Consider the following 17,559-nt stretch of genomic DNA (forward strand, 5'->3'; position numbering starts at 1 on the left):
CCATAAAATGATGATTAATTTAAATATAGTCAACAAAGTACAAACATAATAAAAAGAGAATCAGATGTCTCTAATCAGGCATAATATAAAGAGCTTAGGGTAAAACTTCCAACCACAGGCACTAAGAAACTTCAGGTTAATATGTTATTTATAATATCAAATAAAATTCAGGTAAATATTATTTTTAATACTAAAAGAATTTATCCAAAGTCAGTATAGATCTATTCTGACTGAGGGAAATGTGTATACAATATACCACAATAGGGTGTTAAGTGAGCTAGTGTCCAATCTTTATATGTACATTAAATAAGCAAAAATTATTTTACCTTTATTTTCCCTTTGGAATTTTTTGATAGTTGGTCCAGTATCCTGGTCAACAATAAGGTCCTCTCTATTGTTGGGCATCATAACTATAAGTAAAAGATTTAAGTGAGTAATTCTCTTGCAAAATAGGCAAAAGAAAAGCAGAAAAGCATTGCATAAATAGCTATTTTACCCCAATAAATAACTAACAGGAATTTTATACACTTCTACTTATGAACCACTGAAAAGATTTTTGTTGGTATGATGATCATGCAATTTAAAAATCAATAAGCTGCTCAATCACGGTTTTTAAAGTATAATTAATGCATAGTACATATATAATTTCTAACATATTTCTTTAAATCATTTAAAATATATCCTCTTTTAAAATTCATGTGCAAATTAGCTATTTACCTCTATAATCAATAATTCCAAAAATGCTTCTGAAATGAATTTTGCATTTAATCTTATGAGTTTAAAATAATTATGATTCAAATGTACCTTACAGAGTTTTTGCAAATATATAGCAAAATTAATAGATATGATATAATTTTCTGGTCATTGTTGTAAGTACTTCACAAAACATTTATATTGAAAGAGGAAAATCATGACAATTTCAGTTTATCACTTAATATTCCTTATTTATACTTTATTAAAATATTATATAGCACCATCAATAAATATGGTCACTTTAAAACAAAAATCATCAAAACTTTTTATGCAGTTATAGACAATCTCATCATGCTTCAACAATTGCTGAATGCACATAAAGAGTATAATTGCTGTCAGTGTAATTAGAAATACTTTATGTTGTCAAGATTTTTTTTTATAATACTATACTGCTTTGACATATTTTATTTATAAACATAAGACATCCTTTAAAATATGTGTATGACAGTTCAGTTCAGTCACTCAGTCATGTCCAACTTTTTGTGACCCCATGAATTGTAGAACACCAGGCCTCCCTGGCCATCACCAACTCCCGGAGTTCACTCAAACTCACGTAAATCGAGTCGGTGATGCCATCCAGGCATCTCATCTTCTGTCATCCCCTTTTTCTCCTGCCCCCAATCCCTCCCAGCATCAGAGTCTTTTCCAATGAGTCAGCTCTTTGCATGAGATGGTCAAAGTATTGGAGTTTCAGCTTTAGCATCATTCCCTCCAAAGAACACCAAGAGCTGATCTCCTTCAGAATGCACTGGTTGGATCTCCTTGCAGTCCAAGGGACTCCCAGGAGTCTTCTCCAACACCACAGTTCAAAGGCATCAATTCTTCGGTGCTCAGCTTTATTCACAGTCCAACTCTGACATCCATACATGACCACAGGAAAAATCATAACCTTGACAAGGCGGACCTTTGTTGGCAAAGTAATGTCTCTGCTTTTCAATATGCTATCCAGGTTGGTCATAACTTTTCTTGCCAGGAGTAAGCATCTTTTAATTTCATGGCTGCAGTCACCATCTGCAGTGATTTTGGAGCCCAAAAAATAAAGTCTGACACTGTTTCCACTGTTTCCCTATCTATTTCCCATGAAGTGATGGGACCAGATATCATGATCTTTGTTTTCTGAATGTTGAGCATTAAGCCAACTTTTTCACTCTCCTCTTTCAATTTCATTAAGAGGATTTTGAGTTCCTCTTCACTTTCTGCAATAAGGGTGGTGTCATCTGCATATGTGAGGTTACTGATATTTCTCCTGGCAATCCTGATTCTAGCTTTTGCTTCTTCCAGCCCAGCATGTCTCATGACGTACACTGCATATAAGTTAAATAAGCAGGGTGACAATATACAGCCTTTACGTACTCCTTTTACAATTTGGAACCAGTCTGTTGCTCCATGTCCAGTTCTAACTGTTGCTTCCTATCTGCATATAGGTTTCTCAAGAGGCAGGTCAGGTGGTCTGGTATTGCCATCTCTTTCAGAATGTTCCACAGTTTATTGTGCTTCACACAGTCAAAGGCTTTGGCATAGTCAATAAAGCAGAAATAGATGTTTTTCTGGAACTCTTGCTTTTTCCATGATGCAGCGGATGTTGGCAATTTGATCTCTGGTTCCTCTGCCTTTTCTAAAACCAGCTTGAACATCTGGAAGTTCACAGTTCACGTATTGCTGAAGCCTGACTTGGAAAATTTTAAGCATTACTTTACTAGCGTGTGAGATTAGTGCAATTGTGCAGTAATTTGAGCATTCTTTGGCATTGCCCTTCTTTGGGATAGCAAGGAAAACTGACCTTTTCCAGTTCTGTGGCCACTGCTGAGTTTTCCAAATTTGCTGGCATATTGAGTGCAGCACTTTCACAGCATCATCTTTCAGGATTTTAAATAGCTCTCCTGGAATTCCATCACCTCCACTAGCTTTGTTTGTAGTGATGCTTTCTAAGGCCCACGTGACTTCACATTCCAGGGTGTCTGGCTCTAGGTGAGTAATCACACCATAGTGAACATCTGGGTTGTGAAGCTCTTTTTTGTACAGTTTTTCTGTGTATTCTTGCCACCTCTTCTTAATATCTTCTGCTTCTGTTAGGTCCATACCATTTCTGTCCTTTATCGAGCCCATCTTTGCATGAAATGTTCCCTTGGTATCTCTAATTTTGTTTAAGAGATCTCTAGTCTTTCCCATTCTGATGTTTTCCTCTACTTCTTTGCATTGATCGCTGAGGAAGGCTTTCTTATCTCTTCTTGCTATTCTTTGGAACTCTGCATTCAGATGCTTATATCTTTCCTTTTCTCCTTTGCTTTTCATGTCTCTTCTTTTCACAGCTATTTGTAAGGCCTCCCCAAACAGCCATTTTGCTTTTTTGCATTTCTTTTCCATGAGGATGGTCTTGATCCCTGTCTCCTGTATAATGTCATGAATCTCAGTCCATAGTTCATCAGGCACTTTATCTATCAGATCTAGCCCTTTAAATCTATTTCTCACTACCACTGTATAATCATAAGGGATTTGATTTAGGTCATACCTGAATGGTCTATTGGTTTTCCCTACTGTCTTCAATGTAAGTCTGAATTTGGCAATAAGGATTTCATGTTCTGAGCCACAGTCAGCTCCCAGTCTTGTTTTTGCTGACTGTATAGAGCTTCTCCATCTTTGGCTATAAAGAATACAATCAATCTGATTTTGGTGTTGGCCATCTGGTGATGTCAATGTGTAGAGACTTCTCCTGTGTTATTGGAAGAAGGTGTTTGCTATGACCAGTGCCTTCTCTTGGCAAAACTCTATTAGCTTTTGCCCTGCTTCATTCTGTATTCCAAGGCCAACTTTGCCTGTTACTCCAGGTGTTTCTTGACTTCCTACTTTTGCATTCCAGTCCCCTATAATGAAAAGGACATCTTTAGGGATTTTAGTTCTAAAAGGTCTTGTAGGTCTTCATAGTACGTTCAACTTCAGCTTCTTCATCAGTAGTCGTTGGGGCATAGACTTGGATTACTCTGATATTTAATGGTTTGCCTTGGAAACAAACAGATCATTCTGTCTTTTTTTTTTTTTTTTTTGTAGAAATATACTGGAACTTTATTTTTTTTTTAATTTTATTTTATTCTTAAACTTTACATAATTGTATTACTTTTGCCAAATATCAAAATGAATCCACCACAGGTATACATGTGTTTCCCATCCTGAACCCTCCTCCCTCCTCCCTCCCCATACCATCCCTCTGGGTCGTCCCAGTGCACTAGCCCCAAGCATCCAGGATTGGGCATCGAACCTGGACCGGCATCTCATTTCATACATGATATTTTACATGTTTCAATGCCATTCTCCCAAATCTTCCCACCCTCTCCCTCTCCCACAGAGTCCATAAGACTGTTCTATACATCAGTGTCTATTTTGCTGTCTCGTACACAGGGTTATTGTTACCCTCTTTCTAAATTCCATATATATGCGTTAGTATACTGTATTGGTGTTTTTCCTTCTGGCTTACTTCACTCTGTATGATAGGCTCCAGTTTCATCCACCTCATTAGGACTGATTCAAATGTTCTCTTTTTAATGGCTGAGTAATACTCCATTGTGTATATGTACCATTGCTTTCTTATCCATTCATCTGCTGATGGATATCTAGGTTGCTTCTATGTCGTGGCTATTATAAACAGTGCTGTGATGAACATTGGGGTACACGTGTCTCTTTCCCTTCTGGTTTCCTCAGTGTGTATGCCCAGCAGTGGGATTGCTGGATCATAAGGCAGTTCTATTTCCAGTTTTTTAAGAAATCTCCACACTGTTCTCCATAGTGGCTGTACTAGTTTGCATTCCCACCAACAGTGTAAGAGGGTTCCCTTTTCTCCACACCCTCTCCAGCATTTATTGCTTGTAGACTTTTGGATCTCAGCCATTCTGACTGGTGTGAAATGGTACCTCATAGTGGTTTTGGTTTGCATTTCTCTGATAATGAGTGATGTTGAGCATCTTTTCATGTGTTTGTTAGCCATCTGTATGTCTTCTTTGGAGAAATGCCTATTTAGATCTTTGGCCCATTTTTTGATTGGGTTATTTATTTTTCTGGAGTTGATCTGTAGGAGTTGCTTGTATATTTTTGAGATTAGTTGTTTGTCGGTTGCTTCATTTGCTATTATTTTCTCCCATTCTGAAGGCTGCCTTTTCACCTTGCTAATAGTTTCCTTTGATGTGCAGAAGCTTTTAAGTTTAATTAGGTCCCATTTGTTTATTTTTGCTTTTATTTCCAATATTCTGGGAGATGGTCATAGAGGATCCTGCTGTGATGTATGTGGGAGAGTGTTTTGCCTATGTTCTCCTCTAGGAGTTTTATAGTTTCTGGTCTTACATTGAGATCTTTAATCCATTTTGAGTTTATTTTTGTGTATGGTGTTAGAAAGTGTTCTAGTTTTGTTCTTTTACAAGTGGTTGACCAGTTTTCCCAGCACCAGACCCACCTCAAAACAGGGGACACATATAGACTGAAAGTGAAGGGCTGGAAAAAGATTTTCCATGCAAATAGGGACCAAAAGAAAGCAGGAGTAGCAATACTCATATCAGATAAAATAGATTTTAAAACAAAGGCTGTGAAGAGAGACAAAGGTGGTCACTACATAATGATCAAAGGATCAATCCAAGAAGAAGATATAACAATTATAAATATATATGCACCCAACACGGGAGCACCACAGTATGTAAGACAAATGCTAACAAGTATGAAAGCAGACATTAACAATAACACAATAATAGTGGGAGACTTTAATACCCCACTCACACCTATGGATAGATCAACTAAACAGAAAATTAGCAAGGAAACACAAACTTTAAATGATACAATAGACCAGTTAGACCTAATTGATATCTATAGGACATTTCATCCCAAAACAATGAATTTCACCTTTTTCTCAAGCGCACATGGAACCTTCTCCAGGACAGATCACATCCTGGGCCATAAAGCTAGCCTTGGTAAATTCAAAAAAATAGAAATCATTCCAAGCATCTTTTCTGACCACAATGCAGTAAGATTAGATCTCAACTACAGGAGAAAAACTATTAAAAATTCCAACATATGGAGGCTGAACAACACCCTGCTGAATAACCAACATATCACAGAAGAAATCAAGAAAGAAATCAAAATTTGCATAGAAACGAATGAAAATGAAAACACAACAACCCAAAACCTGTGGGACACGATAAAAGCAGTCCTAAGGGGAAAGTTCATAGCAGTACAGGCATACCTCAAGAAACAAGAAAAAAGTCAAATAACCTAACTCTACACCTAAAGCAACTAGAAAAGGAAGAAATGAAGAACCCCAGGGTTAGTAGAAGGAAAGAAATCTTAAAAATTAGGGCAGAAATAAATGCAAAAGAAACAAAAGAGACCATAGCAAAAATCAACAAAGCCAAAAGCTGGTTCTTTGAAAGGATAAATAAAATTAAACCATTAGCCAGACTCATCAAGAAACAAAGGGAGAAAAATCAAATCAATAAAATTAGAGATGAAAATGGAGAGATCACAACAGACAACACAGAAATACAAAGGATCATAAGAGACTACTATCAACAATCATATGCCAATAAAATGGACAACGTGGAAGAAATGGACAAATTCTTAGAAAAGTACAACTTTCCAAAACTGGACCAGGAAGAAATAGAAAATCTTAACAGACCCATCACAGGCATGGAAATTGAAACTGTAATCAAAAATCTTCCAGCAAACAAAAGCCCAGGTCCAGATGGCTTCACAGCTGAATTCTACCAAAAATTTAGAGAAGAGCTAACACCTATCCTGCTCAAACTCTTCCAGAAAATTGCAGAGGAAGGTAAACTTCCAAACTCATTCTATGAGGCCACCATCACCCTAATACCAAAACCTGACAAAGATCCCACAAAAAAAAAAAAACTACAGGCCAATATCACTGATGAACATAGATGCAAAAATCCTTATCAAAATTCTAGCAATCAGAATCCAACAACACATTAAAAAGATCATACACAATGACCAAGTGGGCTTTATCCCAGGGATGCAAGGATTCTTCAGTATCCACAAATCAATCAATGTAATACACCACATTAACAAATTGAAAAATAAAAGCCATATGATTATCTCAATAGATGCAGAGAAAGCCTGTGACAAAATTCAACACCCATTTATGATAAAAACTCTCCAGAAAGCAGAAATAGAAGGAACATACCTCAACATAATAAAAGCTATATATGACAAACCCACAGCAAACATTATCCTCAATGGTGAAAAATTGAAAGCATTTCCTCCAAAGTCAGGAACAAGACAAGGGTGCCCACTTTCACCATTACAATTCAACATAGTTTTGGAAGTTTTGGCCACAGCAATCAGAACAGAAAAAGAAATAAAAGGAATCCAAATTGGAAAAGAAGAAGTAAAACTCTCACTATTTGCAGATGACATGATCCTCTACATAGAAAACCCTAAAGACTCCACTAGAAAATTACTAGAACTAATCAATGACTAAAGTAAAGTTGCAGCATATAAAATCAACACACAGAAATCCCTTGCATTCCTATACACTAATAATGAGAAAACAGAAAGAGAAATTAAGGAAACAATTCCATTCACCATTGCAACTGAAAGAATAAAATATTTAGGAATATATCTACCTAGAGAAACTAAAGACCTATATATAGAAAACTATAAAACACTGGTGAAAGAAATCAAAGAGGACACTAATAGATGGAGAAATATACCATGTTCATGGATTGGAAGAATCAATATAGTGAAAATGAGTATATTACCCAAAGCAATTTATGGATTCAATGCAGTTCCTATCAAGCTACCAACAGTATTCTTCACAGAGCTAGAACAAATAATTTCACAATTTGTATGGAATGACAAAAAAACCTCGAATAGCCAAAGCGATCTTGAGAAAGAAGAATGGAACTGGAGGAATCAACCTACCTGACTTCAGGCTCTATTACAAAGCCACAGTTATCAAGACAGTATGGTACTGGCACAAAGACAGAAATATTGATCAATGGGACAAAATAGAAAGCCCAGAGATAAATCCACGCACATATGGACACCTTATCTTTGACAAAGGAGGCAAGAATATACAATGGATTAAAGACATTCTGTCATTTTTGAGACTGCACCCAAGTACTGCATTTCAGACTCTTTTGTTGACTATGATGGCTACTCCATTTCTTCTAAGGGATTCCTGCCCACAGTAGTAGATATAATGTTCATCTGAGTTAAATTCACCCATTCCAGTCCATTTTAGTTCACTGATTCCTAGAATGTCATCATTCACTCTTTCCATCTCCTGTTTTACCACTTCCAATTTTCATAGATTCATGGACCTGACATTCCAGGTTCCAATGCAATATTGCTCTTTACAGCATTGTACCTTGCTTCTATTACCAGCCACACACACAACTGGGTATTGTTTTTGCCTTGGCTCCATCCCTTCATTCTTTCTGGAATTATTTCTCCACTGATCTCCAGTAGCATATTGGGCACCTACTGACCTGGGGAGTTCCTCTTTCAGTATCCTATCATTTTGCCTTTTCATACTGTTCATGGGGTTCTCAAGGCAAGCATACTGAAGTGGTTTGCCATTGCCTTCTCCAGTGGACCACATTCTGTCAGACCTCTCCACCATGACCCATCCATCTTGGTTGGCCCCACCAGGCATGGTACTCTAATATTTCCCTATGTGCTCTGCTTATAACCAGTACTCTAAATAATTCTCTCTCTCCTTTTCCTCTCCACCCCCTCCCTCATCAATACAAAGATTATTCTAATAGAAGAATATGTGTTTCTTGATTGCTTAATGGTCATTTGGCTATATCCTAAGACTCCCTTTAATCAGTTGCACACAATATTGTAACAAGTAAATTAGGCTTTATCCACAGAAGAGAGTTAAGCTAGAAAACCTCTGTCACTTCTTCCAGGAATTAAATTTACTCCAGTATGGATATTAGCTAAAAGTTCTAATTCAGTGGTTCTTAACTCTGGCTGCACATTAGAATATTCTGAGGATATATTGAAAAGCAAAACAGAACGCTGCTGTTAGGCTCTATACTACACCAGGTACATGAGACTGAGCGTGTGGCCTGGGCATCCATATTTGTAAACCTTCCATAGGCGATCATAATGGGGAGACAGTTTTGTGAGTCACTGAGATCACTACAAAGCTAAATAGCTACAAAGAATACATAAAATTGAGAAGCTAAATGAGACTTGGATGAATTTCCACAAGAGTGAAATCATCTTTATCCTTTCCCAGAACAAATCCAGAATGTAAAACCTTCCCTAATCCCTCAAATTCCTTTCTTCCCCCACAAAAACATTATTTTGGACAGACTTGAGATGATCATTATTATGAATTGTAAAAATTTAGAATTTACATGAAATAAATATTCCTATAATAAGATTAAAAGAAGAGCAGAAATTATTTTCCCTAGAGGAAATGGATACCTACAAAATTGGACTTGTGTAGGTATAGAAGATTAACAAAGATTTTACTTAGCTCACCTGACTCATAATTATCATATATTATATGAAAATTAGTTATAGCTGAATGCAGTGGGTAACATCTGTATGCCTGAGTAGGATCAGACAGCAGTTGATAAGCAATCAAGGTAAAGCCACAGAGAAAAAAAATAATGTTTATCCATCACATTTCCTTAGTGCTTTAAATTTCTGAAGTATTTTCCCACATATTATTTCATTAGACCTCACAAAACTCCAGTGCAATAGGCAGAGCACTAATCATATCTATGCATGTGTGTGGGTTCCAGGTCACTTGAGTCGTGTCTGACTCTGCAATGCCATGGACTGTAGCCTGCCAGGCTCCTCTATCCATGGGATTCTCCAGGCAAGAATACTGGAGCGGGTTGCTATGCCCTCCTCCAGGGGATATTCCTGACCCAGGTATCAAACACACATCTCTATGTCTCTTGAATCATCAGGCAGGTTCTTTACTACCTAGAAGCCCAATCATATTCATATGTTAGGTAAAGATACTCATGGTGGTTAAGTGACATACCCAAGATGTCATAGCTAATTAGTGCCAGACTGTGGCTAGATTAGAGTCTCCAGTATACCAGATCACTGAAAATAATATTATACTATTTATGGAACAATGTCCTAGGTGTAAGACTTCTGAAACAATAAAAAAATGTGTGAAAAATCATGCCAAATATTAGATCAAATATTTTTTTATCTAAATTATTGTTGCTGTTGTTCAGTTACTAAGTCGTGTCTGACTCTTTGTGACCCCATGGACTACAGCACATCAGGTTTCCTGGTCCTTCACTATCTCCCAAAGTTTGCTGAAACTCATGTCCATTGAGTCAGTGATGCCATACAACCATCTCATCCTCTGTTAACATTAAAATTGTTGAGATTATTGCAAATCATATATTGATTCACTTTTTAATCACTCTTACATAATCAACTGCACAAAATATATTTTATCATCCATTATTCAAAGGGTGCTGTGAATATAGCAAGTGATTTGTGTCACACTAGCTGCTAAATACCAACATATTGAATTAACCTATATTCTATAAAACTCCCATCAAATTGTTCCCATCAGATCCAGTGATACATTATTTAAGACTCTTCTGGAGAACAAACTACTAACATTTTTGTTGTTGTTGTTCATATGACTTTTCCAATAACAATTCACCATTTTAAAAAACCATTTAAATCAAGGAGGCATCAGCTCCCCCAGATTTTTCCCCCTTCACTATTGCCTAATGAAGAATTTCCTGAAAGATTATCTTTCAGTTCCTTGCTTCAGGTGAGATACTCACCTATTCTCTCTGAATGGTGATCCATCTGAGAGGGAGAGCTGGACACGCTGCTGCTGGGGTGGGAGGAGGTCTGGCTCCCAGGGCGATGACTCTCTTCTGGAGAGGGAGCAGGAGAAGGACTCTGTGGAATCCGTTCCTTATATAAAAGGAAATACAAAAGGAAATGTCATCTCGCACCGAGTTTTTGATGTTGGTGGAATCCATAACGTTAGAAATGTTGACCTCTCATCTTTAAACTGAGTATATACCTGATTTTAAAATACCTGATCATAAACATGTATCTTTAAACAAAACCATATTTTTTGATATTGGGAAATTAATGGGATATTGTGAGGTTTAAATAAAATAAGAAAGTGAAAGGCCTCAGTGCTATGCCAGATACATGGTAGAACTCAAGAAAGGTTAACTTGCACTTCCTTTCCTAGGAAATTCACCAATCGAATTTATGAGGTGAAGTGATTATTATTAGTGAAGGTTTGTTATTATAAGCTTCTACAATGATATAACGTTCAAGCCATAACTTGGAGGGTGAGCCTACTACCTGAGTAAGAAGATCTCCCAAAGGTAAACACTTGGAACATTGGAATAAAACTCAAAAACAGTGGGAGGACCTGGTACATGTTGTGTCTTTCTGCACTGAAAACATTATGGCAATAATATATGTGTAATCTATCACACCTTAGGAATTTATTTTTAATGTTGGCAACAAAACGGTTTGATGGTCACAAGACACAATGATGGGTGTTTGAAACCAACACTAAGACCTATTATCAATTTGTTCAGTACAGTCGCTCAGTCATGTCTGACTCTTTGCGACCCCATAGACTGCAGCCCACCAAGTTCCATGGAGTTCCATCACCAACTCCCAGGGCTTACTCAAACTCATGTCCATATAGTGGGTGATGCCATCCAACCATCTTATCTTCTGTAGTCCCCTTCTCCTCCTACCTTCAATCTTTTCCAGCATCAGAGTCTTTTCCAATAAGTCAGTTCTTCACATCAGGTATCCAAAGTATTGAAGTTTCAGCTTTAGCTTCAATCTTTTCAATGAATATTCAGGACTGATTTCCTTTAGGATGGACTGGTTTTATCTCCTTGCAGTCCAAGTGACTCTCAAGAGTCTTCTCCAGCACCACAGTTCAAAAGCATCAATTCTTTAGTGCTCAGCATTCTTTAATTCAACTCTTAACCCCATACATGACTACTGGAAAAATCATAGTTTTGACTAGATGGACCTTTGTTGGCCAAGTAACGAATGTCTCTACTTTTTTAATATGCTGTCTAGGTTGGTCATAGCTTTTCTTCCAAGGAGCAAGTGTCTTTTAATTTCATGGCTGAAGTCACCATCTGCAGTGATTTGGGAACTGAAATGATTTTCATCAAATTTATAATTTAAAATTATAAAAATTAAACAATACTAAAAGGATGTTCGTTAGTATTGTTTAAATTTTTATAGTTTAAAATTACGAATTTGATAAAAATCAGTTCAGTTCAGTCACTCCCTCATGTATGACTCCTTGCAAGTCCATGGACTGCAGTACACCAGGCTTCCCTATCCATTACCAATTCCCGGAGCTTACTAACACTCATCCATTGAGTTGGTGATACCATACAACCATCTCATCCTCTGTTGTCCCTTCTCCTCCTGCTTTCAGTCTTTCCCAGCATCAGAGTCTTTTCTAATGAGTCAGTTTTTTGCATCAGGTGGCCAAAATATTTCAGCTTCGGCTTCAACATCAGTCCTTCCAATGAATATTCAGGACTGATTTCCTTTAGGATCAGCTGGTTTGATCTCCTTGCAGTTCGAGGGACTCTCAAGAGTCTTCTCCAACACCACAGCTCAAAAGCATCAGTTCTTCAGTGCTCAGCATTCTTGATGGTCCAACTCTCATATCCATACATGACTACTGGAAAAGCCATAGGCTTGACTAGATGGACCATTGTCAGCAAAGTAATGTCTCTGGTTTTTAACATGCTATCTAGGTTTATCATAGTTTTTCTTCCAAGGATCAGTTCAGTTCAATTCAGTCATTCAGACTTGTCCAACTCTTTGTGACCCCATGGACTGCAGCATGCAAGACCTCCCTGTCCATCACCAACTCCTGGAGTTTTTTCAAACTCATGTCCATTGAGTCAGTGATGCTACCCAACCATCTCATCCTCTGTCATCCCCTTCTCCTCTTGCCTCAATTTTTCCCAGCATCAGGGTCTTTTCAAATGAGTCAGCTCTTTGCCTCAGAAGGCCAAAGTATTGGAGTTTTAGCTTCAACATCAGTCCTTCCAATGAATATTCAGGACTGATTTCCTTTAGGATGGACTGGTTTTATCTCCTTGCAGTCCAAGGGACTCTAAAGAGTCTTCTCCAACACCACAGTTCAAAAGCATCAATTCTTCGTCACTCAGCTTTCTTTATAGTCCAACTCTAACATCCATACATGACTGCTGGAAAAAAAAAAAAAAAAACATAGCCTTGACTAGATGGATCTTTGATGGCTAAGTAATATCTCTGCTTTTTAATATGTTGTCTAGGTTGGTCATAATTTTTATTCTAAGGAGTAAGCATCTTTTTATTTCATGGCTGCAGTGATATTGGAGGCCCCCTCCCCCCCCAAAAAAAAAAAAAAAGTCTGACACTGTTTCCACTGTTTGTCCATCTATTTGCCATGAAGTGATGGGACTGGATGCCATGATCTTTGTTTTCTGAATGTTGAGCTTTAAGCCAACTTTTTCACTCTCCTCTTTCACTTTCATCAAGAGGCTTTTTAGTTCCTCTTCACTTTCTGCCATAAGGGTGGTATCATCTGCAAAACTGAGGTTATTGATATTTTTCTCAGCAATCTTGATTCCAACTTGTGCTTTTTCCAGCCCAGGGTTTCTCATGATGTACTCTGCATATAAGTTAAATAAGCACGGTGACAATATACAGCCCTGATGTACTCCTTTTCCTATTTGGAACCAGTCTGTTGTTCCATGTCTAGTTCTAACTGTTGCTTATTGACCTCCATACAAATTTCTCAAGAGGCAGGTCAGGTGGTCTGGTAACCCCGTGTCTTTCAGAATTTTCCACAGTTTATTGTGATCTACAAGTCAAAGGCTTTGGCATAGTCAATAAAGCAGAATTAGATGTTTTTCTGGAACTCTTTTGCTATTCTGATGACCCAGTGGATGTTGGCAGTTTTATCTCTTGTTCCTCTGCCTTTTCTAAAACCAGCTTGAACATATGGTAGCAAATTTGGAAAACTCAGCACTGGCCACAGGACTGGAAAAAGTCAGTTTTCATTCCAACCCCTAAGAAAAGCAATGCCAAAGAATGCTCAAACTGCTGCACAATTTCACTCATCTCACACTCTAGTAAAGTAATGCTCAAAATTCCCCAAGCCAGGCTTCAACAATACATGAACCGTGAACTTCCAAGGAGCAAGCGTCATTTAATTTCATGGACTCAGTCACCATCTGCAGTCTAGCCCAAGAAAATAAAGTCTGTCACTGTGTCCATTGTTTCTCCAACTATTTGCCATGACATGATGGGACTGTATGCCATGATCTTAGTTTTCTGAATGTTAAGTTTTAAGCCTCCTTTTTCACTCTCCTCTTTCACTTTCATCAATAGGCTCTTTAGTTGCTCTTCGCTTTCAGCCATAAGGGTGCTGTCATCTCCATATTTGAGGTTATTGATATTTCTCCAGGTGCTCGTGATTCCAACTTATTTTTCATCCAGCTCAGCATTTTGCATGATGTACACTGCATATAAGTTAAGTAAACAAGGTGACAATATACAGCTTTGATGTACTTCTTTCTCAACTTGGAACCAGTCCATTTTTCCATGTCCTGTTCTAACTGTTGCTTCCTGACCTGAATACAGATTTCCCAGGAGGTAGGTAAGGTGGTCTGGTATTCCCATCCTTTTAAGAATTTGTCATAGTTTGTTGTGATCAGCACAGTCAAAGACTTTAGCATAGTCAATGAAACAGAAGTAGATGGCTTTTATTTTTCTTTCTTTCTGTAATTCTCTTGCTTTTTCTATGATGCAATGGATGTTAATAACTTGATCTCTGGTTCCTCTGTCTTTTCTAAATGCAGCCTGAACATCCCAAAGATCTCAGATCACATACTTTTGAAGCCTAGCTGGGAGAATGTTGAGCATTACTTTGCTAGCATGTAAGAATAGTGCAATTGTGTGGTGGTTTGAATATTCTTTGGCATTTTCTTTCTTTGAGGTTGGAATGAAAACTGACCTTTTCCAGTCCTGTGGCTGTAAAATTATTGATAAAAATAAAATAAAATGTTTATTTTATATAGCTCTACAGTAACTGTTATGGTTCTCAGGATTTTTATCATAATTAATATTGCTATAAAGCTCTGAAGTTATTCACTATGTTTATGAATCACAAACTGATGAATAAATTTGACATTTAGTTAATTTGATCAATTAAAAATACATTATCATTTATCCATATATGCAATAAATGTGACTGAATAATAGACATTCTGGGACAGAGAATATTTGTTTTATTATATAACTCATTCATAATGAATTTCTTAAAGTTCTGTATATTTATATGCAATTACAACATCAGTATTCTAATCACCATAAGATTAAAAATCAGTTTGTCAAATATGTGTTTATATATTTTCACATTGATTTTGCATGAAAAGCCCCAAACTGATAAATTCTTCAAAGAAAAACTGTTTGCTTAATGCAAAATTAATAATATGAGAGTTAAAGTCTATTATTTCATTAGTAGATGTTAAGATTTTCCAAAGTTTATCATTATGGCAGACAGAATAATATCATTAGCTCAGCAAAAAATGTTTAGTCCACGTCCTAATAGTTGAACTTGTGAATATGTTATCTTATATGGCAAAATGGACTTTTCAGATGTGACTGAGAACCTGGAGATAGAGCTATTACATGGCTTAACTTGAGGGTAGAAAGGAAAGTCAGAGGAAGATATGATTATTGAAGAACGGTCAGAGAGATAACCTGGAAAAGGGAAGGAAACTGATACTATCCTGGAAGCTTACAGAAAGAAATTCAGCCCTGTGATTTTAGCTCAGTGATACCCATGTCAGACATCTGACCTACAGAACTGCAAGCTAATAAACTTGCATCATTTAAAGCTATTAAATATATCATACCTTGTTCCAAAAGTAATAAGGAACTAATACAGTCATCTGTGTAGTATGTTCATTTTTTATTGATGTATAATGTTATTTAGTATTCAGTAAACATCTGATAAATTTAATGAAATGAATAGTGGACTTTGAGTATATTAGCTGCAGTATCATATAGTTATTAAATACTATTAATTGTAAATATATTACCTCTGAAAGGCTTTATAACTTTTGTTATGCTTCAAACACAATATTTTATGACAGAGAAATATAAATGCATTTATATTTAGTATACAGTTAAATATACAGTTGTAATACTCTATATACAGGAAAAGATAAAAAGATACATATAAACAAAGCAGAAGATAATATTTTTTTTCCAAATAATTATATATGTTGTTTAGAGGGATAGTGTGGGCATGGATAGCAAATTATATATGGCTTTTATAATACATTTTTAAATTTTTTGAAAAGTTCATCAGTTGTGAAATTCAACCTAAAGTGCAGTGATTAAAATTATAATCCCTAAATAGCATATGTACACACACACCAATGAAAGGAATTTCATATATGAGGTCAAAATTATTTTCTTACTTTTCACTGTTGTGTAGTCTCAATGATTCTATGCTAAAATATGTATATAAATTGTGGAACAGTCTTTGAATTCTAACATTGGTTATTTGCTGAAAAATATTTAATTTAATGAACTACTTTTATCTTTAATGGACTGGTAAGTGAATGGATAGGGACAAAAGTACAGCAGTTATTGAGCAAAAATAAAACTGAACAAACAAAATCACTGTGTAGTGGTAAACAATAATCATACATAGCAATATATCCTGCCATAATAAAAATGGAAAATTTGGGAATGAATTATAAAGTTGATGGTTTAGAAAAAAAGAGAATACAAGTGATGTGACCTTGCCCATTCTGCTTAAAAAATGAATGGTCATTCTGAATTTTTTTTAATTGAAAGAATATCTACACAAATAGAAAATGCTATAAATAATGAGGAAAATTTACAATGCTATAAAGAGGAATCCTCCAAAATGTTTTAAAAGTACATATGATCAAATACTATGAACTCAAATACTTTACTTTTAAATTCATCTTTTGCCATTGTCAATAGCACATCAGGTGGATATTATTTCAAATAACTTTGAAAACATGATTTAGAGTTACAATAACATTTTGCATAAAACCACAGTTCATATTTAAGATTTGTAGCCTGCACTTACCAAATTCAATCAAAATTCAATTCATTGTTATTGTTTCCTAAGGCATCACAGAGGTCACATTTTTTTTTCACCATATAAACATTAGATGAGTCCAATACCTTACACTGATTAAGAATTAGGTGGGTTTTTAAAATACCTGTATGGAACTGGAAACGTTAATTTCTTCTAAAATAATCAATAGTTATATAACTAATTTCTACTTTGCAAGTAAACAGATCCATTTTTAAGGCCTGTAATCAGTATGCATCTATTTAGCTACTTAACTGCAATATGCTTCGGGTCATTAGGTGGTTACTGTTGTGTCTCAGCCTAGTTAAATTTTCACAGCAAGTTAATCTGTTTTATTACAAATGAGAAGACAAGGATAATGTCTTCACCACTTACCAAATACAGGGTTAACAGTATTTGCAACAAATCAGTAAGGACATTAAAAAGGAAAATTGAAAATCTAAAACCCAAATCATTTTATTCATTCATGACTTAATTTTATTTGGCATTTATGACTTTTACAACCCTGTTACTTTTCATTTATTTCATTCAAGCCCCTTCAAAACAGCTGTAGCTCTTCTAAATCACTGCAGAAATCTTCTCCAGATTCAGTCACTGTAGCAGAGAAGGGAGATTTCCAAAACTGATACATACTTACCCAATGAAATCCCGAATTTCCCTTGCAA

At 36.2% G+C, this 17,559-nt stretch overlaps 1 protein-coding gene across 2 annotated transcripts in view; it reads right to left on the reverse strand.

Annotated features, from left to right (window-relative positions):
• The window catches only part of DACH2 (dachshund family transcription factor 2), an 873,940-nt gene that overhangs the window by 152,439 nt on the left and 703,942 nt on the right, over window positions 1–17,559 (reverse strand). For both annotated transcript variants that reach the window (XM_070785446.1, XM_070785445.1), the window contains 2 exons: window positions 10,533–10,668; window positions 327–410 (listed from right to left, as the gene is read on the reverse strand). In XM_070785446.1, the coding sequence (XP_070641547.1) occupies window positions 327–410; window positions 10,533–10,668 (220 nt within the window). The remainder of the gene's footprint in view (window positions 1–326; window positions 411–10,532; window positions 10,669–17,559) is intronic.

This window comes from Bos indicus, chromosome X, assembly GCF_029378745.1.
Source record: "Bos indicus isolate NIAB-ARS_2022 breed Sahiwal x Tharparkar chromosome X, NIAB-ARS_B.indTharparkar_mat_pri_1.0, whole genome shotgun sequence".
Classification (NCBI taxonomy): Eukaryota; Metazoa; Chordata; class Mammalia; order Artiodactyla; family Bovidae; genus Bos; species Bos indicus.